This window comes from Ursus americanus, chromosome 2 (assembly GCF_024610735.1).
Source record: "Ursus americanus isolate L20-20 chromosome 2, mUrsAme1.1.p, whole genome shotgun sequence".
Lineage (NCBI taxonomy): Eukaryota > Metazoa > Chordata > Mammalia > Carnivora > Ursidae > Ursus > Ursus americanus.
Window position 1 is genome coordinate 72663099 of NC_142128.1, and position 21442 is coordinate 72684540.

Genomic DNA, 21442 nt, shown 5'->3' on the forward strand with positions numbered 1-21442 from the left:
ATTCTTTAGTAGGATTTTTTTTTTAACTGCTGTGTATTTGTGATCTTTCCAAATTTTTTCTTGCAGTTGACTTCAAGTTTCATAGTGTGTGGTTGGAAAGTATGCATGGTATGATATCAATCTTCTTGTATTTGTGGGGGCCTGATTTGTGACCCAGTACATGATCTATTCTGGAGAATGTACACTCAAAACGAAAGTGTATTGTGCTTTAGGATGAAATGTTCTGAATAGATCTATTAAGTCCATCTGGTCCAGGGTGTCATTCAAAGCCATTGTTTCCTTGTTGATTTTATGCTTAGATGATCTGTCTATTGCTGTAAGTAGGGTGTTAAGGTCTTCTATTATTATTATATTATTATCAATGAGTTCCTTTATGTTTGCTATTAATTGTTTTATATATTTGGATGCCCCCAACTTGAAGGCATATTTATAATTGTTAGATCTTCTTGTGGGGTAGACCCGTTTATTATAATATAGTGCCCTTCTTCATCTCTTGTTACACTCCTTGGTTTAAAATCTAGTTTGTCTGATATAAGTATGGTTGCTTCAGCTTTCTTTTGATATCCATTGGCATGATAAATGGTTCTCCATTCCCTCGCTTTCAATCTGCGGGTGTCTGTAGATCAAAATGAGTCTCTCGTAGGCAGCATATAGATGGGTCTTATTTTTTTATCCATTCTGACACCTGTATCTTTTGATTGCAGCATTTAGTACATTTGCATTCAGAGTAATTATTGATAGATATGAATTCAGTGCCATGTTATTACTTGTTTTGTCATTGTTTCTGGAGATTTTCTCTGTTCCTTTCTAGTCATTGTTGCTTTTGGTCTTTCTTTCCCAAATATTCCTTCCTCTTCAATTTTTTGTAGTAGTTTGAGAAGTGTAAGTATTACTCTTATTTAGTTGTCTGGTATAATTCATCTGTGAAGCCATTTGGTCCTGGGCTTTTGTTTGTGGGAAATTTTTTGATTGCTGGTTCAATTTCATTAATAGTAAGCAGTCTGTTCAGATTTTCTATTTCTTTCTTTCCCAGTCTTAGAAGATTGTATGTTTCTAGGAATTATCCATTTTTTCTAGGCGGTCCCATTTGTTGACATACAATTATAGTCTCTTTGTATATCTGTGGTATTGGTTGTAACTTCTTTTCTTTCATTTCTGATTTTGTTTGGGCCCTCTCTCCTTTTTTCTTGATGAGTCTTGCTAAAGGTGTCTCAATTTTGTTTTTCTTTTCAAAGAACAAACTCTTAGTTCCATTGATCTTTGGGGTGTGTGTGTGTGTGTGTGTGTGTGTGTGTGTGTGTGTTGTAAGTCTCCATTTCATTTATATCTGCTCTGATCATTCATATCTCCTTCCTTCTACTAACTTTGGGCTTTTTTGTTCTTTTTCTAGTTCCCTTAGGGGTAAGGTTACATTGTTTGTTTGAGATTTTTCTTGTTTCCTGAAGTAGGTCTAGATTGCTATAAATTCCCCTCTTAGCACTGCTTTTGCTACATCCCATAGATTTTAGAACATTGCATTCTCATTTTCATTTGTCTCAGGTATTTTTTTATTTCCCCTTTGATTTCTTTGTTGACTTATTGGTTATTTGGCAACATATTGTTTAGCCTTCATGTGTTTATAGGGTTTTTTCCCAATTTTTTTCTTGTAATAGATTTCAAGTTTCATATTATTTTGGTTGGAAAAGATGCTTGATATGACTTCAGTCTTCTTAAATTTATTGAGTCTTGTTTTGTAAGCTAACATGGGCTCTGTCCTGGAGAATGTTCCATGTGTACTTGAGAAAAACATGTATTCTGTTGCTGTTGGATGGAATATTCTGTATATGTCTGTTAATTTCATCTGGCCTAACATATAATTTAAGTTTAATGTTTCCCTGATGAACACAGATGCAAAAGTTCTCAACAACATATTGAAAAACCAAATTCAACAGTACATTAAGAGGGTCATACGTCATGATCAAGTGGGATGTATTCCAGGAATACTGCTCAGCGGGGAGTCTGCTTCTCCTTCCCCTTTGCCCCTTCCCCCACTCATGATCTCTCTCTCTCTCTCTCTCTCAAATAAATAAGTAAAACTTTAAAAAAAGAAGAAATTGTAAAAAACAATTTGATTTATAATAGCATCAAAAGAATAAAATACTTAAACATAAATTTAGCCAAGGAGGTGAAAGATCTGTGCATGAAACATTGTAAGACTTTGATGAAAAAAAGTAAAGAGTACACAAACAAATGGAAAGATATTCTGTGTTCATGGGCTGAAAAATTAATATTGTTAAAATGGTCATACTATGCAAAGCAACCTATAGATTCAGTGCATTCTATCAGCATTTCAACAGCATTTTCCACAGAAATTTTTTTAAAAAGTCCTAAAATTTGTATGGAGCCACAAACACTACAAGTAGCCAAAGCAGTCTTGAGAAAAACAAAGCTGGAGGCATCACACTTACTGATTTCAAGCTATGTTATAAAGCTACACCAATCAAAATAGTCTAGTATTGGCATAAGAACAGCCACATAAATAAATGGAGCAGAAAAAGGAAGCCAGAAATACACCCATGTGTATATAGTCAGTTAATTTTTTACAAAAGAGCCAAGAATATACAATGGGGAAAGCATTGTCTCTTCAATAATGGTTTTGGGAAAACCACACTAAAAGAATGAAACTGGACTCTAATTTTCACCATCCACAAAAAAATCAATTCAATCCATTTTGAATTAAAGACTTGAATAGTAAGACCTGAAACCATAAAACTTCTAGAAGAAAATATAGAGGGTAAGCTTTTTGACATTAGTCATGGTAATGATTTTTTTTGCATTTGACAACAAAAACAAAAATTAACAAGTGGGACTACATCAAACTAAAAAGCTCCTACACAGCAAAGGAAACTTTCAGCAAAATGAGAAGGCAACCTTCAGAGGGAGAAGTATTTGCAAACCACATATCCAATAAGGGGTCAATATCCAAAGTATTCAAGGAACTAATACAACTCACTAGCAAAAAGCAATCCAATTTAAAAATGGACAAAGAACCTAAACAGACATTTTTACAAAGAAGATATACAAATGGCCAATGAGTACATGAAAAGGTGCTCAATATCACTAATCCTTAGGGAAAGGCAAATCAAAATCATGAGATATTGCCTCATACCTGTTAGGATGTTTATTATCAAAAAGATAAAAGGTAAATGCTGCTTAGGATGTGGAGAAAAGGAAACACTTGCACAGTGGTGGAAATGTAAAGAGGTACAGCCACTACAGAAAATAGTATGGAGGTTCCTTAAGAAATTCACAACAGAACTACCATATAATCTAGCAATCTCAATTCTGGGAATATATCCAAAGGAAATAAAACCATTATCTCAAAGAAACAAATGCACTCCCACGTTTATTACAGCATCATTTGCAATAGCCAAGGTATGAAAACAAAAGAATGCATAAAGAACATTATATATATATAATATATATATATCATATATAGAGAGAATGGAATATAATTCAGCCTAAAAAAAAAAGGAAGTCCTGCCCTTTGCAACAACATGGAGAGTGTTATGCTAACTGAATGAGCCAGAAAAAGACAGATAATGAATGTTGTGGCTTACCTGCAGTATCTAAAACAAACAAGCAAACAAATAAAAAAACAAAACCCTTGAAGTTATAGAAACAGAGAGTGGAAAAGTGGTTGCCAGGGGCTCAGAGGTTAGGGGAATTAGGGAGAGATTAGTAAAGGGTACAAATTTTCAGTTATTAGATGAATAAGGTCTGAGAATCTGATTTATACCATGATGACTATAGTTGGTAACACTGTATTGAATAATTGAAATTTGCTAAAAGGGTAGGACTGAAATATTCTCACACAAAAAGTAAATATATGAGATGATGGATGTGTTCATTAACGATGATCGGAATCCTTCCACAATGTACATGTATATCAAATCATCATGTTGTACACTTTAAATCTTACAATTTATCAGTTCTACCTCAATAAAGTTGGAAACAACTTTTTCCCTCTACTTAGCAGAGAACTCCTTAAGACTACATGAAGTTTTTAGAATCATGATGTTTTCATGATAAGGTGACAAACCTTTCTTATTCCTTGCCCAACATATGTGACAAAGCTCTGACTTTGGAGTCTAAAGTCTATATGAGTCCACGAGTACTATGACATTATGTGACACGTTTTCTTTATGGTGTTTTTTAAATTTGTTTTTCTATTATAAAAACACATGTTTACAAAGAAGAGGTGAAATGGTTTTTTTTGGTTTTTTTGTATTTTGTTTTTTAATTAAAGAAAAAGGAAATCTGAGACACCTGCATGGCTCAGTCGGTTAAGTGTCCAATCTTTTTTTTATAATCATATTTTTTTATTATATTATGTTAGTCACCATACAGTACATCCCTGGTTTTTGATGTAAAGTTCGATGATTCATTAGTTGTGTATAACACCCAGTGCACTTTTGATTTTGGCTCAGGTCATGATCTCAGGGCCATGGAATCAAGCCCCAGGTCAGGCTCCAAGATCAGTGGGGAGTCTGCTTGACATTCTCTCTCTCCCTCTCCCTCTGCCCTCCACCCCCCCATATAAATAAATAAATTGAAAGAAAGAAAGAAAGAAAGAAAGAAAGAAAGAAAGAAAGAAAGAAAGAAAAAGAAAGAAAGAGGAAAATCTTACATCACCCCACCACTCAGAGAAGATTACTACGAATATTTTGGTGCAATGTCTTCCAGTCTTCACTCAGTATAATTCTTTTCTAAACACTTGACCATACCACCTAAACAAAAAGTACTTTTTTTTACACATAAAAATTATTACATGCTATTGCAATTACAAAAATGAATGTACCATTTTTATTGAGATATAATTTATACACCATAAGGTTTACCCTTTTAAAGTGTACAATTCAATGAGTCTCAGGACATTTGCAAAATTGTACAACTATTACCATAATCTAGTTTTAGAATAGTTTCTTCACCCCGAAAAGAAACCTGTACCCATTAGCAGTCATTCCCCATTTGCCCCTCTCCTTACCCCCTAACAACTACTAATCTTTGTCTTTGTGAACTCCATCGTATATTTCATATAAACAATCATGGAATATGTGCTCATCTGTGTTCCACTTCTTTCACTTAGTGTAATTTTTCAAGGTTCATCCATGTTGTAGCATGTATCAGTACTTTATTCCTATTTATGACAGAATAATCTTTAATGTATGACTATACCACATTGTGTTTATCCATTTATCAGCTAATAGACATTGGGTTTTTACCACTTTTTGGCTACTATGAATAATGCTGCTATGAATATTCATGTACAAGTTTTTTGTGAAAATGAGTTTTCAGTTCTCCTATGAATGGAACTGCTGAGTCATATGGCAACTTAATGTTTAACTCTTTGAGGAACTGACATTTGAGAATGTTTTCCAAAGTGGGTGCCCCATTGTATGTTTCCACCAGCAATGTATGAGTGTTCCAACTTCATATCTTTGCCAATGTATGTTGTTCAGTCTTTTTAATTAAGGCCATCTTATTGGGTGTGAAGTGGTAAGTACCTAATTGTAGTTTTGATTTGCATTTCCATAAAGACTATGATGTTGATCATCTTTTCATATGTTTCTTGGCCTTTACCTTCATTACAGAAATGTCTATTCAAATCCAATGCTCATTTCTAAAGTTGTATTATTGTGCTTTATTTTTGATTCATAAGTCTTACAAAATCCTTTCTTTCTTTTTCTTTCTCTCTTTCTTCCTTCCTTTCTTTCTTTCTTTCTTTCTCCCTTCCTTCCTTCCTTATTTTTTATTCATTTGCATCATTTTCCAAATATTTACTTTTGACTTTTCTTTAAATTTATATTTAAATTTGTCTCTAGTAATCATCATGTAGCAAGGTTTGGTCTTTTTTTTTTTTTAAATCCAATCTGTCAATCATTGTCTTTAAATGGATAATTTGGTTAATTTACAGTTGAATAATTAATTATTACATTTAGTTTTAAATCTACCATCTTACTATATTTCTCTATTTTTGCACCTGCTCTGTTTCTTTTTCTCTCCTTTCTTTTCTGCTTCTGGATTCTTTTTTCAATGTTCAACTTCCCTCCTCTATTAGCTTGCTTATCAAATGTCCTTTTAATATTGATTTTAGTAGTTACCTCAGAGATCATAACAAACATCCTTGAGTTATTAAAGTTATATATAAATTAGAACTTTTTAACATATGCTGGACAACACAGGACTTGAGAATCTCTTAATTCCATTCAATGTATCTTGCTTTTTATATTATTTTGTTAATCCCAAATCATTATTATTATTGTTTTCAGAGTCAGTATTTATTTACATTTACTCAGGTTGTTCTTTATTCTTTCCTTCATTACTTTGTTTCCTCTATGATAATTTTTTTCTTTGCCTAAAAGTCTCCATTTGATATTTCCGTAACTATGAGTCTGCAGCTAATGAATTCTCTCAAGATTGGTTTACTCCAACCAGTTTTTATTTCCCTTCTTATCTGGAGGATTTGTTCACTGGCTATATAATTCTAGCTTGGCAGTTATTTTATTTTAGCGTCATTAAGATATGAAGATGTCTTTTGGATTCTAAGGTTTCCATCAAGAAGTCAGCTCTTGGTCTAATTTTGCTCTTGTAATACCAATACCTTTTTTGTAGTTGTTGTTCTAGATGCTTTTAAGATTTCTTTTTTTCCTTATCTGATTTTCAGGACTTTCAATATGATGCCGTCCAATTTTATTTTTTATTTTTTTACTTATCCTGCATGAGTTCCTATTGTTTCTTGACTCTCTGGCTTGATCTTTTTCATTAGTGGGAAATTCTCACCCATTATTTTCTTGATCTCCTGTGGAACTGTTCTGTCTACTTGTCTGTTTTATTCCTTCCTTTCTTGGAAACATCCATTTGTGTGTATGTGTTTGATTTGATGCTGGATATTGTATATTAAAAATTAACAAGTTAAGAGTCTGGATGATGTCATCTTCATTGAAATAAGATTTAGTTTTGCTTCTGGCCAACAGCTAGGCTGAGAGAAGAAACAATTCCAGATTGCCTTTCTCAAGTAAGGAATAAAAAATATGAAGGACTTTAGTCTTGTGATTTTGTCTATTTTGGGTACATTTTTTATCATAGGTTAGGCTTTTTAGAGTCCCAGCTAAAAACATGGGGTATTTATTAGGGCACTTCATTTTTTGGTGATCCTTAAATTTCAATTTTTATCTTCTTGCTTCATGAGTTTGTCAAGCTCTGCTCATCTTACCAGCTTTTCAGTTGTTTTTCAATCAGTAACTGCTCAGAGGGAGACACTCCCCGATATAACAGGATCATCTCTTTGAGCTTCTTTTTCTTGCAGACTGTGACCTCACAGTTCCTTACACACAACTTCAGTAGCTATCCCATGCATTCAAAACAGAAGCTTTCATTAAAACTGCATTTTGACCTTGCTGTTCACAGCGGGAGAATTGGTTTGAGCTCCACGCAAAAATTTTTTAAGTTTATATGGCTAATTTAATAATTTTATCCCTTAATTGCTTCTGAATTCTGATTCATGGTTAGAGTGACCCTTCCCATTTTGCTGTTATTAGAAGTTTATGTTTTGTTGTAGTACTTTTATGGTTTCAATCTTTACATTGAAAATTTTGATTCATTTGAAATTTATTTTGATCTGCTTAGATGTTTATATACACTTACTTTTATTTTCGATGCCCACCTCTTTATTCTCATTTACTTGACAGTCCATCTTTTTTCATAGACTTGAAATTTTACCTTTTTATATACTAAATTCATCTGTCAATTTGAATCTCTGGGCTTTCTGTTTTTCTATTGCTTATTTGTATGTCTCTATTCATGTGTCTGTGTGACATTCTTTGTTTTTTAATGACTTTATTTAGGATTAATTATCATGCAATACTCTGCATGCATTTAAAGTGTATAATTTGATCAGTTATTACAGATGTATACACCAGTGAAACCATCACTGCAATCAAAATAATAAACAAAAACTTTCTTTTGTGTCTATTTTAATCTATCACAAACTGACCCCATTTGCTGTAACCAAGCAACAAAGTGATTGGCTTTGTGTCTTTATAATTTGCAGTTCCTAGAATTTTGAAAAATGGAATTCTATAGACTATTCATCTTGTCTTTTATTCAATGTAGTTGTTTTCAGACTCATCTATGTTACCTTTATCATTAATTTGTAGCAATAGATATCTTTTTCATTGTAAAGTAATAGTAGTCTATATTTTGAATTTATAACTGGTTTATGAAGTCACCTGTTGTTGTACATTTGGGTTAATTCCAGTTTTTGTTAAATTTTAATTCCACTACAGTTAACATACAGTGTTATATTAGTTTCAGGTGTACAATACAGTGATCCAATAATTATATATATTTCTCAGTGCTCATCATGATAAGTGTACTCTTAATCCCCTTCATGTATTTCACCCATCCTCCTACTCACCTCCCCTCTGGTAACCATCAGTTTATTCTCTGTAGTTAAGAGTCTGTTTGTCTCTTTTTTTCTTTGTACATTTGTTTTGTTTCTTAAATTCCATATATAAGTGAAATCATATTGTATTTGTCTTTCTCTGACTGACTTACTTCACTTAGCATTATACTTTCTAGATTCATCCGTGTTGTTGCAAATAGCAAGATCTCATTCTTTTTCTTATGGCTGAGTAATAGTCCATTGTATATACATAGCACGTCTTTATCCATTCATCTGTCAGTGGACACTTAGCTTGCTTCCATAATTTGGCAATTATAAATAAAGCTGCAATAAACATAGGGGTGCATATACCTTTTTGAATTAATGTTTTCATTTTCTTGGGGTAAATACCCTGCAGTAGAATTTACTGGATCATATGGTAGTTCTATTTTTAATTTTTTGAGGAACCTCCATACTGTGATCCACAGTGGCTGCAGCAGTTTGCATCCTACGAGCAGTGCATGAGGGTTCCTTTTTCTCCACATGCTCACCAACACCTGTTTTTTCTTGTGTTTTCGAAATTTGCCATTCTGAAAGGCAGGTATGAGGTGATATCTCATTGTGATTTTGATTTCCATTTCCCTGATGATGAGTGATGATGAACATTTTTCCATGTGTCTATTGGCCATCTGGATGTCTCCTTTGGAGAAATGTCTAGTCATGACTTCACCCCACTTTTTTGGGTTATTTGGGTTTTTTTCATGTGGAGTTATATAACTTCTTTTTTTTTTTTTTTAAGATTTTATTTATTTGACAGAGAAAGAGACAGCCAGTGGGAGAGGGAACACAAGCAGGGGGAGTGGGAGAGGAAGAAGCAGCCTCCCAGCGGAGTAGGGATCCCGATGCAGGGCTCGATCCCAGGACCCTGGGATCACGCCCTGAGCCCAAGGCAGACGCTTAAGGACTGAGCCACCCAGGTGACCCAAGTTATATAACTTCTTTATATATTTTGCATACTGACCTCTTATCAGATATGTCATTTGCAAATATCTTCTCCCATTCAGTAGATTGTCTTTTAGTTTTGTTCATTGTTTCCTTTTTTGTGCAGAAGCTTTTTATTTTGATGTAGTCTCAATAGTTTATTTTTGCTTCTGTTTCCCTTGCTCAGCAGATGTATCTAGAAAAATGTTTCTATGGCCGATGTCAGAAACCTTACCGCCTGTGCTCTCTAGTAGGAGTTTTATGGTTTCAGGTTTCAGTTTTAGGTCTTTAATCCATTTTGAATTTAATTTTGTGTATGATGTAATAAAGTGGTCCAGTTTCATTCTTTTGCATGTAGCAATCCAGTTTTTCCGGCACCATTTGTTGAAGAGACTGTCTTTTTCCCATTATATATTCTTGCCTCCTTGTCAAAGATTTATTGACCATAAAAATGAGGGTTTATTTCTGGGAGCTCTATTCTGTTTTGTTGATATATTTGTCTCTTTTTGTGCCAGTATCATACTTTTTTGATTACTACAACTTTGTAGTATGTCTTGATATCTGGGATCATGATACCTCCAGTTTTGTTCTTTCTCAAGATTACTTTGGCTATTTTAGGTCTTTTTGGTCCCACACATATTTTAGGATTATTTGTTTTGATTCTGTGAAAATTGCTGTTGGTATTTTGGTAGGGATTGCATTAAGTCTGTAGATTGCTTTGGTTAGTGTGGACATATTAACAATATTTGTTCTTTCAATCCATGAGCATGGAATGCCTTTCCTTTTCTTTGCGTCTTCAATTTCTTTCATCAAGAAGTTGATTAGTTTTCAAAGTACAAATCTTTCACCTCTTTGGTTAACTTTATTCCTAGATATTTCATTATTTTTGTTTTAATTGTAATTGAGATTATTTTCTTAATTTCTCTTTCTGCTACTTCATTATTTGTGTTAGAAATGTAAGATTTCTGTATATTGATTTTGTATCCTGTGACCTTACTGAATTCATTTATCAGTTCTAGTAGCTCTCTGGTAGATATTTTAGGGTTTTCTATATGTAGTATCATGTCATCTGCAAATAGTGAAAGGTTTATTTCTTCCTGACCAATTTGGATGAATTTTATTTCTTTTTCTTGTCTTATTGCTGTGACCAGGACTTCCAGTACTATGTTGAAGAAAAGTGGTGAGACTGGGCATCTTTGTCTTGTTTCTGGTCTTTGGGGAAAAGCTCTCAGTTTTTCACCATTGAGGATAATGTTAGCTGTGGGTTTTTCATATATGGCCTTGATTATGTTGCGATATGTGCCCTCTAAACCTACTTTGTTGAGTTTTTATCATGAATGGACGTTATACTGTGTCCATTGCTTTTTCTGCATCTATTGAAATGATCACATGGGTTTTATCCTCTTTCTTGTTGATGTGATATATCAGATTGATTGATTTGCAAATATTGAAACCACCCTTGCATCTTGGGAATAAATCCCACTTGATTGTGGTGAATGTTGTTTTGTTTTTTTTTTTAATGCATTGTTGGGTAATTCCCATTTTTTTTTTTACTATTACAAGTAGAGTTGCTATGAACTTTTATATATAAGACTTAGTGGATATAATGCTTTTAAATGGTGTGTGTATGTTTAACATTGCCCAACTATTTTCCAAAGAACTTGTACCATTTTACATTCCAACAAAAAATGTCTGGGATTGTTGGTTGATCCACATCATCACCAACAATTGCTATCATCAGTCTTCGGAAGGTTAGTTATTCTGATGGCTATATAGTGGTGTCTCACTGTGATTTTAATTAACATCCTCCTTAAGATGTAGTATAAGGACAAAAAAGGTCTTTCATGTGCTTATCTTGTTCAAATATTTTGTTCATTTGCTCATTTTATGTATATTTTTCCTTCTCATTAGTTGTAAAAGGTTTTTTATATTTTGGATGTAAGTCCTTAGTTAAGTATGCTTTTGAATATCTTCTCCTAATCTGTGAATTGTCTTTTTATTTTCTTGTCTTTTGGGGAGAAAAAAGCATTTAATATTGATGAAATCCAATTTAATGATGTCTTTAAATCTATAGACCAATTTGTGGGCAATTGGCATCTTCATAGTATTGATTCTTCCAACCTATGAATATGGCCTCTTTCTTCAATTATTAGGTCTTCTTTAATTTCTCTGAGGTATGTTTTAGGGGAAGGGCTCAGAAAACAATGGCCAATAGGTCAAATTCAGCTCATGGTTTGTTTTTGTATGGTCCATGAGATAAGATTAAACTTTATATTTTAAAGAATTTTCAAGAAAATGAGGACTAAAATGGGATAGAGACTATCTGTAGCTTATAAACCCAAGATATTTAATATGTGGCCCTATACAGAAGAAAATGTCAGCTCTGTTGTAGAGAATTGTGTATAAAGGTCTTGAACACAACCTTTTAGAGTAATTCCCAGATATTTTATATTTTTAATGCTGTTGAAAAACATCTTTTTATGATTAAGTTTACTTAAAATATTACATTCTTGGTACAAGTTAGTTGTTCAATGGATATTCAATGAATAAATGAAGAAAAACATCTTCACTTTCTCACATAAACTTGTGAAACAATCTGTTAAAGGATATTGATTTAAGACCATGACAGATCAGCAAAAGGAAAACACAGGGAAGAAATTCTGGAGAATGTAGGTATCATTTCTTTTGTGGCTTTCTACCTCTGCTCTTTCCTCATGGGTCCTTATGACCATCACCTACTTCCTCTAACAAAAGCTTCTGACACCTTGGAGAAATGGCAGTTGGTGCGATATAATTGAGGAAATTTAAAGGACATTATTTTAAATTTAATTTTTTTAAAGATTTTATTTATTTGTCTGAGAGAGAGAGAGAGAGAGAGAAGGAGCACATAACCAAGGGGAGAGAGAAGTAGGCTCCCTGCCAAGCAAGGAGACCAATGCAGAGCGCAATCCCAGGACCCTGGGCTCATGACCTGAGATGAAGGCAGATGCTTAACCAACTGAGCCACCCAGGTGCCCCTAATTTTTTTTATTTCTTTATTGTTCACTGATGGTATATTAGTCAGGGTTCTCCAGAGAAACAGAACCAATAAGATAGATAGATGCTTTAAGAAATTGGCTTATAGAAACAAAACAGAGGATCATAGGGCAAGAGCGGGAAAAACAAAACAAGATGGAATCAAAGAGGTACACAAACCGTAAGAGACTCTTCATCATAGGAAACAAACAGGGTTGCCAGAGGGGAGAGGATGGGGGATGGGGTAACTGGGTAACGAACATTAAGAAGGCATGTGATATAATGAGCACTGAGCATTATGTAAGACTGTTGAATCACTGACCTCTACCTCTGAAACCAATAATATATGTTAATTAATTGAATTTAAATTTAAAAGAGAGAAGTTGGCTTACATGTTTGATTGTGGGGGCTGGTAAGTCTGAAATCTGTAGGGCAGGCCTGCAGACTAGAAAGTCAGGTAAGAGTTGATGGTTCAGTATTGAGTCCAAATACCTTGGGGCGGTAGGCTGGAAACTCGGGTAAGTTTCTATGTTGAAGTCTCAGGGAGAATTGCTTCCTTAGGGAAAGCTCAGTCTTTGCTCATAAAGCCTTCAACTGATTAAATGAGGTCTAACAAAGATTCTCTCTTTGACCAAACTTTAATGAGGCTCCTCTAAGCTCTCTCTCAACCAGGCCCTGACTTTTGAGCTTCTGTGTAGGTTTCCTCATTGTTCAATTTTAGCAAGAACCCACTAACTCAGCTTAGCCAGAATCCCTCAACTTTACTATCCACTGTCTTGTTTCTCATCCTCCATCACACCCCAAGTGATGACTGAACATGATGGTGTGCCTTCAGCAAGAATCCTATCAGGTCAGGTGGCCAAAATCCGCCCTTAACCCCAATGTTTCCTCCTAATAATTTTCCACCCACTGACATGCCCTTTCCCCTAGCCTACTCTTGGGCTGTAAATTCCCACTTTTCCTTCTATTTGAAATTGAGGCCAATCTCTGTCCCCTACCACAAAACCCCATTGAGGTAGACCTCCCGAATAAAGTCTGAGTTACTGTTCTTTAAGTGTCAGGAATGGTTTTTCTTTAACAGGTTCATCCACATTATGGAGGATATTTACTTAAAGTCTGCTGAATGTTAATCACATTGAAAAAATACCAGCACAACAACACCTGGAAGGGTATTTGACCAATTTGACCACATTAACAGATATGATCATCCATCACAGCTCGTATATTATTATTTTATTTTGCATGTTAACTTTGTGTTCTACAATTCTTTGTACTAATAATTTATCCATAGCTTTTTTCCCTAAATGTCTAATCATGTCTTCAGTAAATAATAATTTATTCTTCCATTCTGAGCCTTATATCTTTTATTTCTTATCCAAGGTTATTTCTCCTGGGTGAAGATGTCCACTAACGTGTCAAATTAACGTGATGACAAAAGACATTCTTTGTGCATTCTCAATCTCCGTGGAAATCTTAACATTTTTTTGGGTCAAGTATAGTATTTGGTTTTTTGTTTTGTTTTGGTTTGGTTTTTTGTTTTATTTTGTTTTTGTAGATTCCATTTATCATACTAAGAAGATATTTTTATTCCTAGTTTGAGATATTTTTTTAAAATCATGACTATGTGTTTAATTTATTAAATATGTTTCTGCATCTATTGAGATGGTCAATAGTTTTTATCTTTTATTCAGTTAATAAGAATTACATTAGTTCATTTCCAAATTTAAACAATTCTTGTATTCCTGTATTAAATTCAATTTAGTTGCATTGTAACTCTTTCTCCCTCCCTCTCTCTCCCACTCCCCACATGTATATACACAATATACAACACTTGGATTTGATTTTGTTTAAGATTTTGGCACCTAAGATTTTGAATGAGTTTGACTTGTAATTTTCACTTCCTGTAATGTCCTTCTCAGGTTTTGATGTTATGGTTATGTTGGCTCCATAACGTAAGGTATATATTGCTCCCTTCCTCTTTTTAAATGCATTTTTTGGAAGAGTTGTATAAAATTGGTAATATTTCTTCCTTAAGTGATAGATAGAATATATTATATGGAAACCTTTTCATAATGAATTTACTAAAAATAAGAGAGTTAAATCTTTGATTCAATTTTGATAATTTATATTTTCCTAGGAATTTGTCAATTTTATATAAATTTTGAAATTTGTTATTGCTTATAGTACCTTTTTGTTATATTTTTAATGTGACTAGAATCTGTATTAATACCTTTTTTTATACATCATGTTATTTGTTCCTTCTTTTGTTGTTGACCTTTCTGGTAACATATCAATTATATAAGTCTCTTAAAATAAAAAGTTTTGGTTTCTGAATAATTTGTCCATTTTATATTATTGAATTTATTGGAATAACATCCTTATTAACTTTTAATAATTGTAGGGTGTGTAATGTCCTCCTCCTTTCTTTTTCTGGGGAAGGGGTAGAGGGAGAGGGAGAGGGAGACAGACTCCTAGCTATGGGGGGAGGCTGATGCAGGGCTTGATCCCAGGACCCAGAGATAATGACCTGAGCTGAAATCAAGAGTCCAACACCCAAGTGACTGAGTCACCCAGGGGCCCCTGTCCTCTTCCTTTCTGATACAGGTATATGTATATATATATAGTTATTTTTGCTACAGGCTTATCACTTTTTTTTTTTTTTTGCTGAAAGAACCAACATTTGGTTTTGCTGATCTGTAGGTATGCTTCCTTTGTATTTCATTAATTCCTATCTTATCCTTTTTCTTGCTTTCTTTTTCTTATGTTTAATTTACTTTTCTAACTTCTAACTTCTTGGGAAATTAGATGCTCATTAATTTTCAGCTTTTTGGGGGGTAATATGTGAATTTAAAGATATAAACTTTATATGTTGCATTTTCATTATCATTCAGTTCAAATTATTTGGTAATTTCCATTATGATACCTTCTTTGAAACACAGGTTACTTGTAAGTTAAATTATCATCATTATTGTTGCTATTCATTGATAATCTCACTGCATTTCTTTGAAATATGTTAATAATTCCTTTATGGCTTAATATCTGATCTTTTTTTTTTTTACCTGATCGATTTATATAAGTGCTCCATATGTATACTGTCACTGTTAGATGCACTATTTCATGTGGGTCATTTAGGTCAATTTTGTTATTAATTTTTTAAAAAATGGTATACTTCTTAGTAATTTTATCTTCTGATAAAATCAGTTACTATAAGTTACTATATGAATCTAGATTTGTCTTTCTCATTTCGGTTCTGTCAATTTTTAAAGTACAGGTTGGTATTTTGTTAGAGGATTATAGCCATCATTTTCATCACTATTGCATTCAGTTATATTCTCTTTACATTTCTAAGATTTAGCGATCCATCAAATAGATTTATAGCTCATTTCATTTAAGCATGCAGGGAATAACAGGTTAAAGACTAGCAAATTCTACCAGAACAGCTAAACTCTTTTGCATATTTAGACATTATTAATAATGGAATGTTTTTGAAATTTTTAAGGTAAATTCTAAAGAACTCATCTGAATGTCACTTTGTTAACAGTGACAGTATGTGCATGCCACAGGATTTACAAAACTATTAATAAACCTTTAGGTTTATATTTGTATTTTCTCTTTTCTTAATTACCAGATCTTGCCAGAAATATCTCAACTTTTCAAGTATTCTAATATTCAGATTTTTGCTCTTATTTCTCTTGCTTACATTTCAGTAAAGTTTTCTTTTTCCATTTCTTTGGATATATTCATTTTCTACTTTGTTTTAACCTTTCTTCTGTTTTAATATTAGAATTCATAATAATACATTTCCATCTATGTTCTAAGTACTAATATGATAGCTTTCATATCTAAATTACTTTCTTAATCTGCTTGGTTATTTTTAATAATTTCTTATTCATTTTCCTTTCAATTCCTTCTTTTATTTTAAAAAATATCTTAAATATACTTATTTTGTTTTTGAAAAATCCAGCTTCTTCAGGCTTTGTGCATCCGAAGCCTGTTGACATTGTTTTTATAGTTCTTTTACTCTCTTGTTTTTGATTTACTCTCATTTTAGAGGCTGGTTTTTGTGGGAATGAATCACCCAGGTGATAGGAATCCTTGTCTGGAATTCGTGTGAGTGCTTTTGCTAGGAATTTTCATTAAAAGTTTTAACCGTTTTCAAATCAAAGAAAATTTGAGTAAGTCAAGTTTCCTCAAGTTTCCGTCTTTTCGTAGGAGAAACTTTCCACCCCCACAAGTTCTTCCACTGAGAGCAGTGGCCCTTCTAGGTTCCCAGCTATACCTTGTGTGTGTGTGTGTGTGTGTGTGTGTGTGTGTGTGTGTGTGTGTGTGTGTGTGTGCGCGCGCGCGCGCGCGCGTGTGTGTGTGCGCGCGCGCGCACCCGCGCGCGGGGGGGGGAGGGGAGGGTGTTTGGGTGGAGTGGAGTAAGGAGTGGGGTCACCAGTCTGTTTACCCATTCTATTTGGCCTCATATCTTTTTTTCCTTGCTTCTGTAAAATCACCTGATCTAGGCCATTGCTACTACAAATGTGGTCCTTAGACCAGCAACATCAGCATCCCTTGGGACTCTGTTAGAAATGCAAAATCTTAGGTACCGGGCTTCAAAAGTTGTTCTTGTGGATTTTTCTTTTTTGTTGTTGTTGTTTTTGCTGCCTTTCCTGTATCAACAGCTGTACACTAACATGTACATTTTCCAATGTTTTTCTGTGTACATTAAGAAGTTAAAAAATAATTTTAGCAGCAACCACGTTAGCCATTTAAAGCAGAAAAAACCCGAAAGGACATCAATGTCCGTTCTTTAGATGCCGTGTGTTTGCTAAGACTGGCTTCTATCCGTTGCTGCGTGGTCGATCACAAACTATTAAATCTATCAGCGAGGATGAAATCCGTTCGCTATCGTGCCTCTGCCTGTTTCTACTAAACTCCTCATCAGTCTCCCCACCCCACCCCCCGCCATTCCCAGCAAGGCTTCCTGCAAAGCTTCGTCTGGTTCAATCACAGTAGGCCACCAAACCACCGCGAAAACCCGGAGTAACGGATTTGGGGCGTAGCTAGGGTCCCCTAGGGAGCAAGGAGAATTTACAGAGCATGCGCAAAGACGGGTGCGCGCACATGCGCAGTGGTCGGCGTAGGGCCGCGCGCTGGTCTCTCCGGGAGGCTGGGAGGCTGCGCGCGGTTGACGTGTTCCGTGGCTGTGGAGGCGGCGAGGCTCTGGGAGGGGAAGGAGCAGAAGGAGGGAGGGTGAGGTGGGGGGCTGAACCCGGAAGTGGGTAGGCGCTGGAGCGAGCGCGCCGAGAGTGGAGCTCAGCGGCTGGGAGCCAGCGGGGGAGCCCTGGGTTCCCGGTAATGGATCTGTGGGGCGTTTGCCCAGGGAAACTGGGGTGGGAAGGGTAGCGGGTTCGCGTCGGCGAGCGCAGTCTCCGCCTGGGCAGGGCCTGCGAAGGCTCTTCTGCTTCCTTCAGTCGTCCCTGTGGTTGACTCTACTCCTCCTGCTCTGCGCCCCTCCTGGGGCCGTCTCCTGCGGGGTGGTTTTGGCCGTGGGACGCTCTCTGTCCCTGAGGAGGTGTGCCTTGCCCGCCCTGGGAAAAGGCATATAATGGAGAGACATGGATTTCGCGGCCGCGACGGCCTTATTGTCACCAACCCAGCGCCTCTAAACCATGAATGTAGCGCGCCGCAACCTGCACCCTCGGTGATCTTGGAGGGATCCCTCCCTTTTTTTTGCCCTCCTTTTTCCCACCCCGTTCGTGAATCAGGCCTGAAAGGTGTGCTCGGCTTCCTATAAATTTATTCTTTTGTTGGCTGTCTTTTATAACCCGGCCCTCCTTGTTCTCCACCCTAAAATCTTAGCCACGAATGAGTAGAAGGTGTGAGTTTATCATAATTCAGTTCTGATTTAGAAAGGATTAGTAGATGAATGCCGTGAATAATTTAGGATTGCTTTGCCATGGAGTTTTTTTTACGTGGTTCTTACTCTTTTGCAGACCATGAAACCCTCGGGCACGCCCCTCCAGAAGCTGTTAACCAAGACAATCTAGTTTTTTGTTTTTTGTTTTTTAAAATAAATCCTTTAAGACACTTATGAAGTTTCTTGTTCTGAAACTGTTGTACTGCAATGAAGAAAAGGAGAAAGGTTACTTCAAATCTTGACGAGAAGATCCATCTAGGCTATCATAAAGATTCTTCAGAAGGCAATGTTGCAGTGGAGTGTGACGAAGTAACCTATACTCATTCCACAGAAAGACCAACTCCTGAAGCTCTTCACTGTTACCAGGAACTTCCTCCCTCTCCAGATCAGAGAAAACTTTTGAGTTCTTTGCAGTATAACAAGAATTTGCTGAAGTATTTAAATGATGATAGGCAAAAGCAACCATCTTTCTGTGACTTACTTATCATAGTAGAAGGAAAAGAATTTAGTGCACATAAAGTTGTTGTTGCTGTCGGCAGTAGTTATTTTCATGCGTGTTTGAGCAAAAATCCAAGCACTGATGTTGTCACCCTGGATCACGTAACACACTCAGTTTTTCAGCATTTGCTTGAATTTCTTTACACATCAGAATTTTTTGTGTACAAATATGAAATACCTCTTGTTTTAGAGGCAGCAAAATTTCTGGACATTATAGATGCAGTTAAGTTGCTAAATAATGAAAATGTTGCCACTTTTCAGTCTGAGCTGGCTGAAAAGTCATCACCAGAAGAAACACTAAGTGAATTAGCTGGAAGACTATCAAATAATCATCAGTGTAAATTCTGTAGTAGACATTTTTGTTACAAAAAGTCTTTAGAGAATCATTTGGCCAAAACCCATAGGTCCCTTTTATTAGGGAAAAAACATGGGTTAAAAATGCTGGAGAGAAGTTTTTCTACAAGAAGATCGAAAAGAAATCGGAAGTGCCCTGTTAAGTTTGATGACACCAGTGATGATGAACAAGAAAGTGGTGATGGGTCAGACAATTTGAATCAAGAAAATTTTGATAAGGAAAAGTCAGACAGAAATGATTCTGAGGACCCTGGAAGTGAATATAATGCTGAAGAAGATGAACTAGAGGAGGAAATGTCAGATGAATACTCTGACATTGAAGAACAAAGTGAAAAAGATCATAATGATGCAGAAGAGGAACCTGAGGCTGGTGATTCCGTAGGAAATATTCATGAGGGGTTAACTCCTGTAGTCATTCAGAACAGTAACAAAAAAATATTGCAGTGTCCTAAATGTGATAAAACATTTGACCGCATAGGTAAGAAAAGAAAGCTTGTTTTCTGTCTCTAATAACTTAACTTTTTCTGATATTTTAAAGGTGATAATGAAAAACTAAACTTTGAAGGTAACTTTTGAAAGGAATACTTATTTAGGGTGGGTATTTGATAGTCAATACATATTTTATCCCGTTATTTTAAATTAGTTTCGATTCAGGAATTTAACTATTTTTATTAGCTTTTATTTTCCCTACCTCATGTCCTATTAACAGATGACAGATCATTAGTTCAGATGTTTGCTATGAAAAAACTCCAGACTTAATAATTATGAATGTAGTGCTTTGATATATATGTTGATTTAATTTCATAGAAAAGTGCTATTTTTGAGTCATAGAAAATTGAATTACATTATAATATTCAGTTTAATAATTTGTATACTATTTCCCCTTGAACATGGCTATATCTGTGTTAGAAATAGACATTTCTGTAGTTTCTAGTACTGTTTAGAATTGGAATGTTTCAGTTTAGGCTTGTAGTTAAGAATAAAACTGAACTGGATATAATTTATTCTGTAGGTAGAGACTTTAGGAAATGTCTTGATTAGTAGTAGTCTTTGATTATTATAATAACTAATAAATCAACTTTTCCTATTTTTGAAAACTATATGCAGGAAATGTGGTCTATAACCTTAAGTTAAAAATATGTCAGTGAACATGTAATTTCAGGAGGTCTAATATTTGCTAGTCAAATAATTTTTGGAGGTGTTTTACACGGACTGTTCTGCTGTGAACTTTTAAATTGCAGCAATTAAGCTATTTCTATATAAATCAAAGTTATGAAATTGTGAAATATATTCCACCACATATAATGTAAAAAGGAACATTTAAGTGCAGTTTGACCTTGTAATATTATTTATGCAGTTTAATATATCGCCATGCATTTTGCAGTGTTGAGTTACTTATATTATTGGTTTAGGTGGAAATTGATTTTATAAGGTATTAGTAATCATTTGCTCTCAAAATATGGGACAGTACACACTATAGCATAAGTGGTATCCTCTTTTTGCTTTTTATTATGCCTTTGAATGTCCAAATCAAAATATTTTTGACAATCCAATTTAATAATTACTAGTCACTGTTTTTACTGTTTGAGACTCTGTACAAACATGAATAAAATAACTTTTCATGAATAACTCAATTGGAAGAGCATAGGAACTTGCTAAACTCAGGCTGGATAAATGCTCTATCTCTAGTAGAGCTATAAACAAGTGCTGTTTATATTTTTGAATTCGGATACCTGAGAGCACGTTATGTTTTCAATAGATTCTACTTCTTCGACTTTATATTCTCAGTACATTCCTCTTCTGTTCTCCTTTAATTTGACCAATTTGACTTGAGATGAGTGAACAGGGGTCAGATCACAGATGGCATTGTAGGCCCACCACTTAGATTTCTGAACTGTCCTATTGAACCTTAGGGCTGTGAGATACTTTAAGAGAGAAGAGTTCTATGTTCAAGTAAGATTGGAAAACTGTATACTATAATTCATAGTCTGTAATTACTCTGTCAAATTCTCTAGTAAAGAAACTCGGTAATTTCATTTAGTCTGGCATTTCCTCAAATAATTTTATCGTAAGACACTTTTGTGGTACTTCTTTTAATGTCCAAAAAAAACACTACAGTTCTTTGTACACAATTTAGGAAAACACAATTTAGGAAAACAAGATTAAGTTCCTGATACACTAAGCAGAAGGAGTTTGCAGCTTTTTTAACCGAGGGCAGCCCAAATACTTGTGAGAATCAATAGGCCACATTGTAGACTTACCTG

General features: G+C 34.9%; 1 protein-coding gene across 4 annotated transcripts in view; it reads left to right on the plus strand.

The window, feature by feature from the left end:
* The window catches only part of ZBTB41 (zinc finger and BTB domain containing 41), a 106559-nt gene that overhangs the window by 43846 nt on the left and 41271 nt on the right, over positions 1–21442 (plus strand). For 3 of the 4 annotated variants that reach the window (XM_045787738.2, XM_045787737.2, XM_045787740.2), the window contains one exon: positions 18403–19656. In XM_045787738.2, the coding sequence (XP_045643694.1) occupies positions 18534–19656 (1123 nt within the window). In that variant the 5' untranslated portion in view covers positions 18403–18533. Of the gene's footprint in view, positions 1–17628; positions 17762–18402; positions 19657–21442 lie in introns of those variants that run through there. The other variant, XM_045787736.2, reaches the window with a different exon arrangement.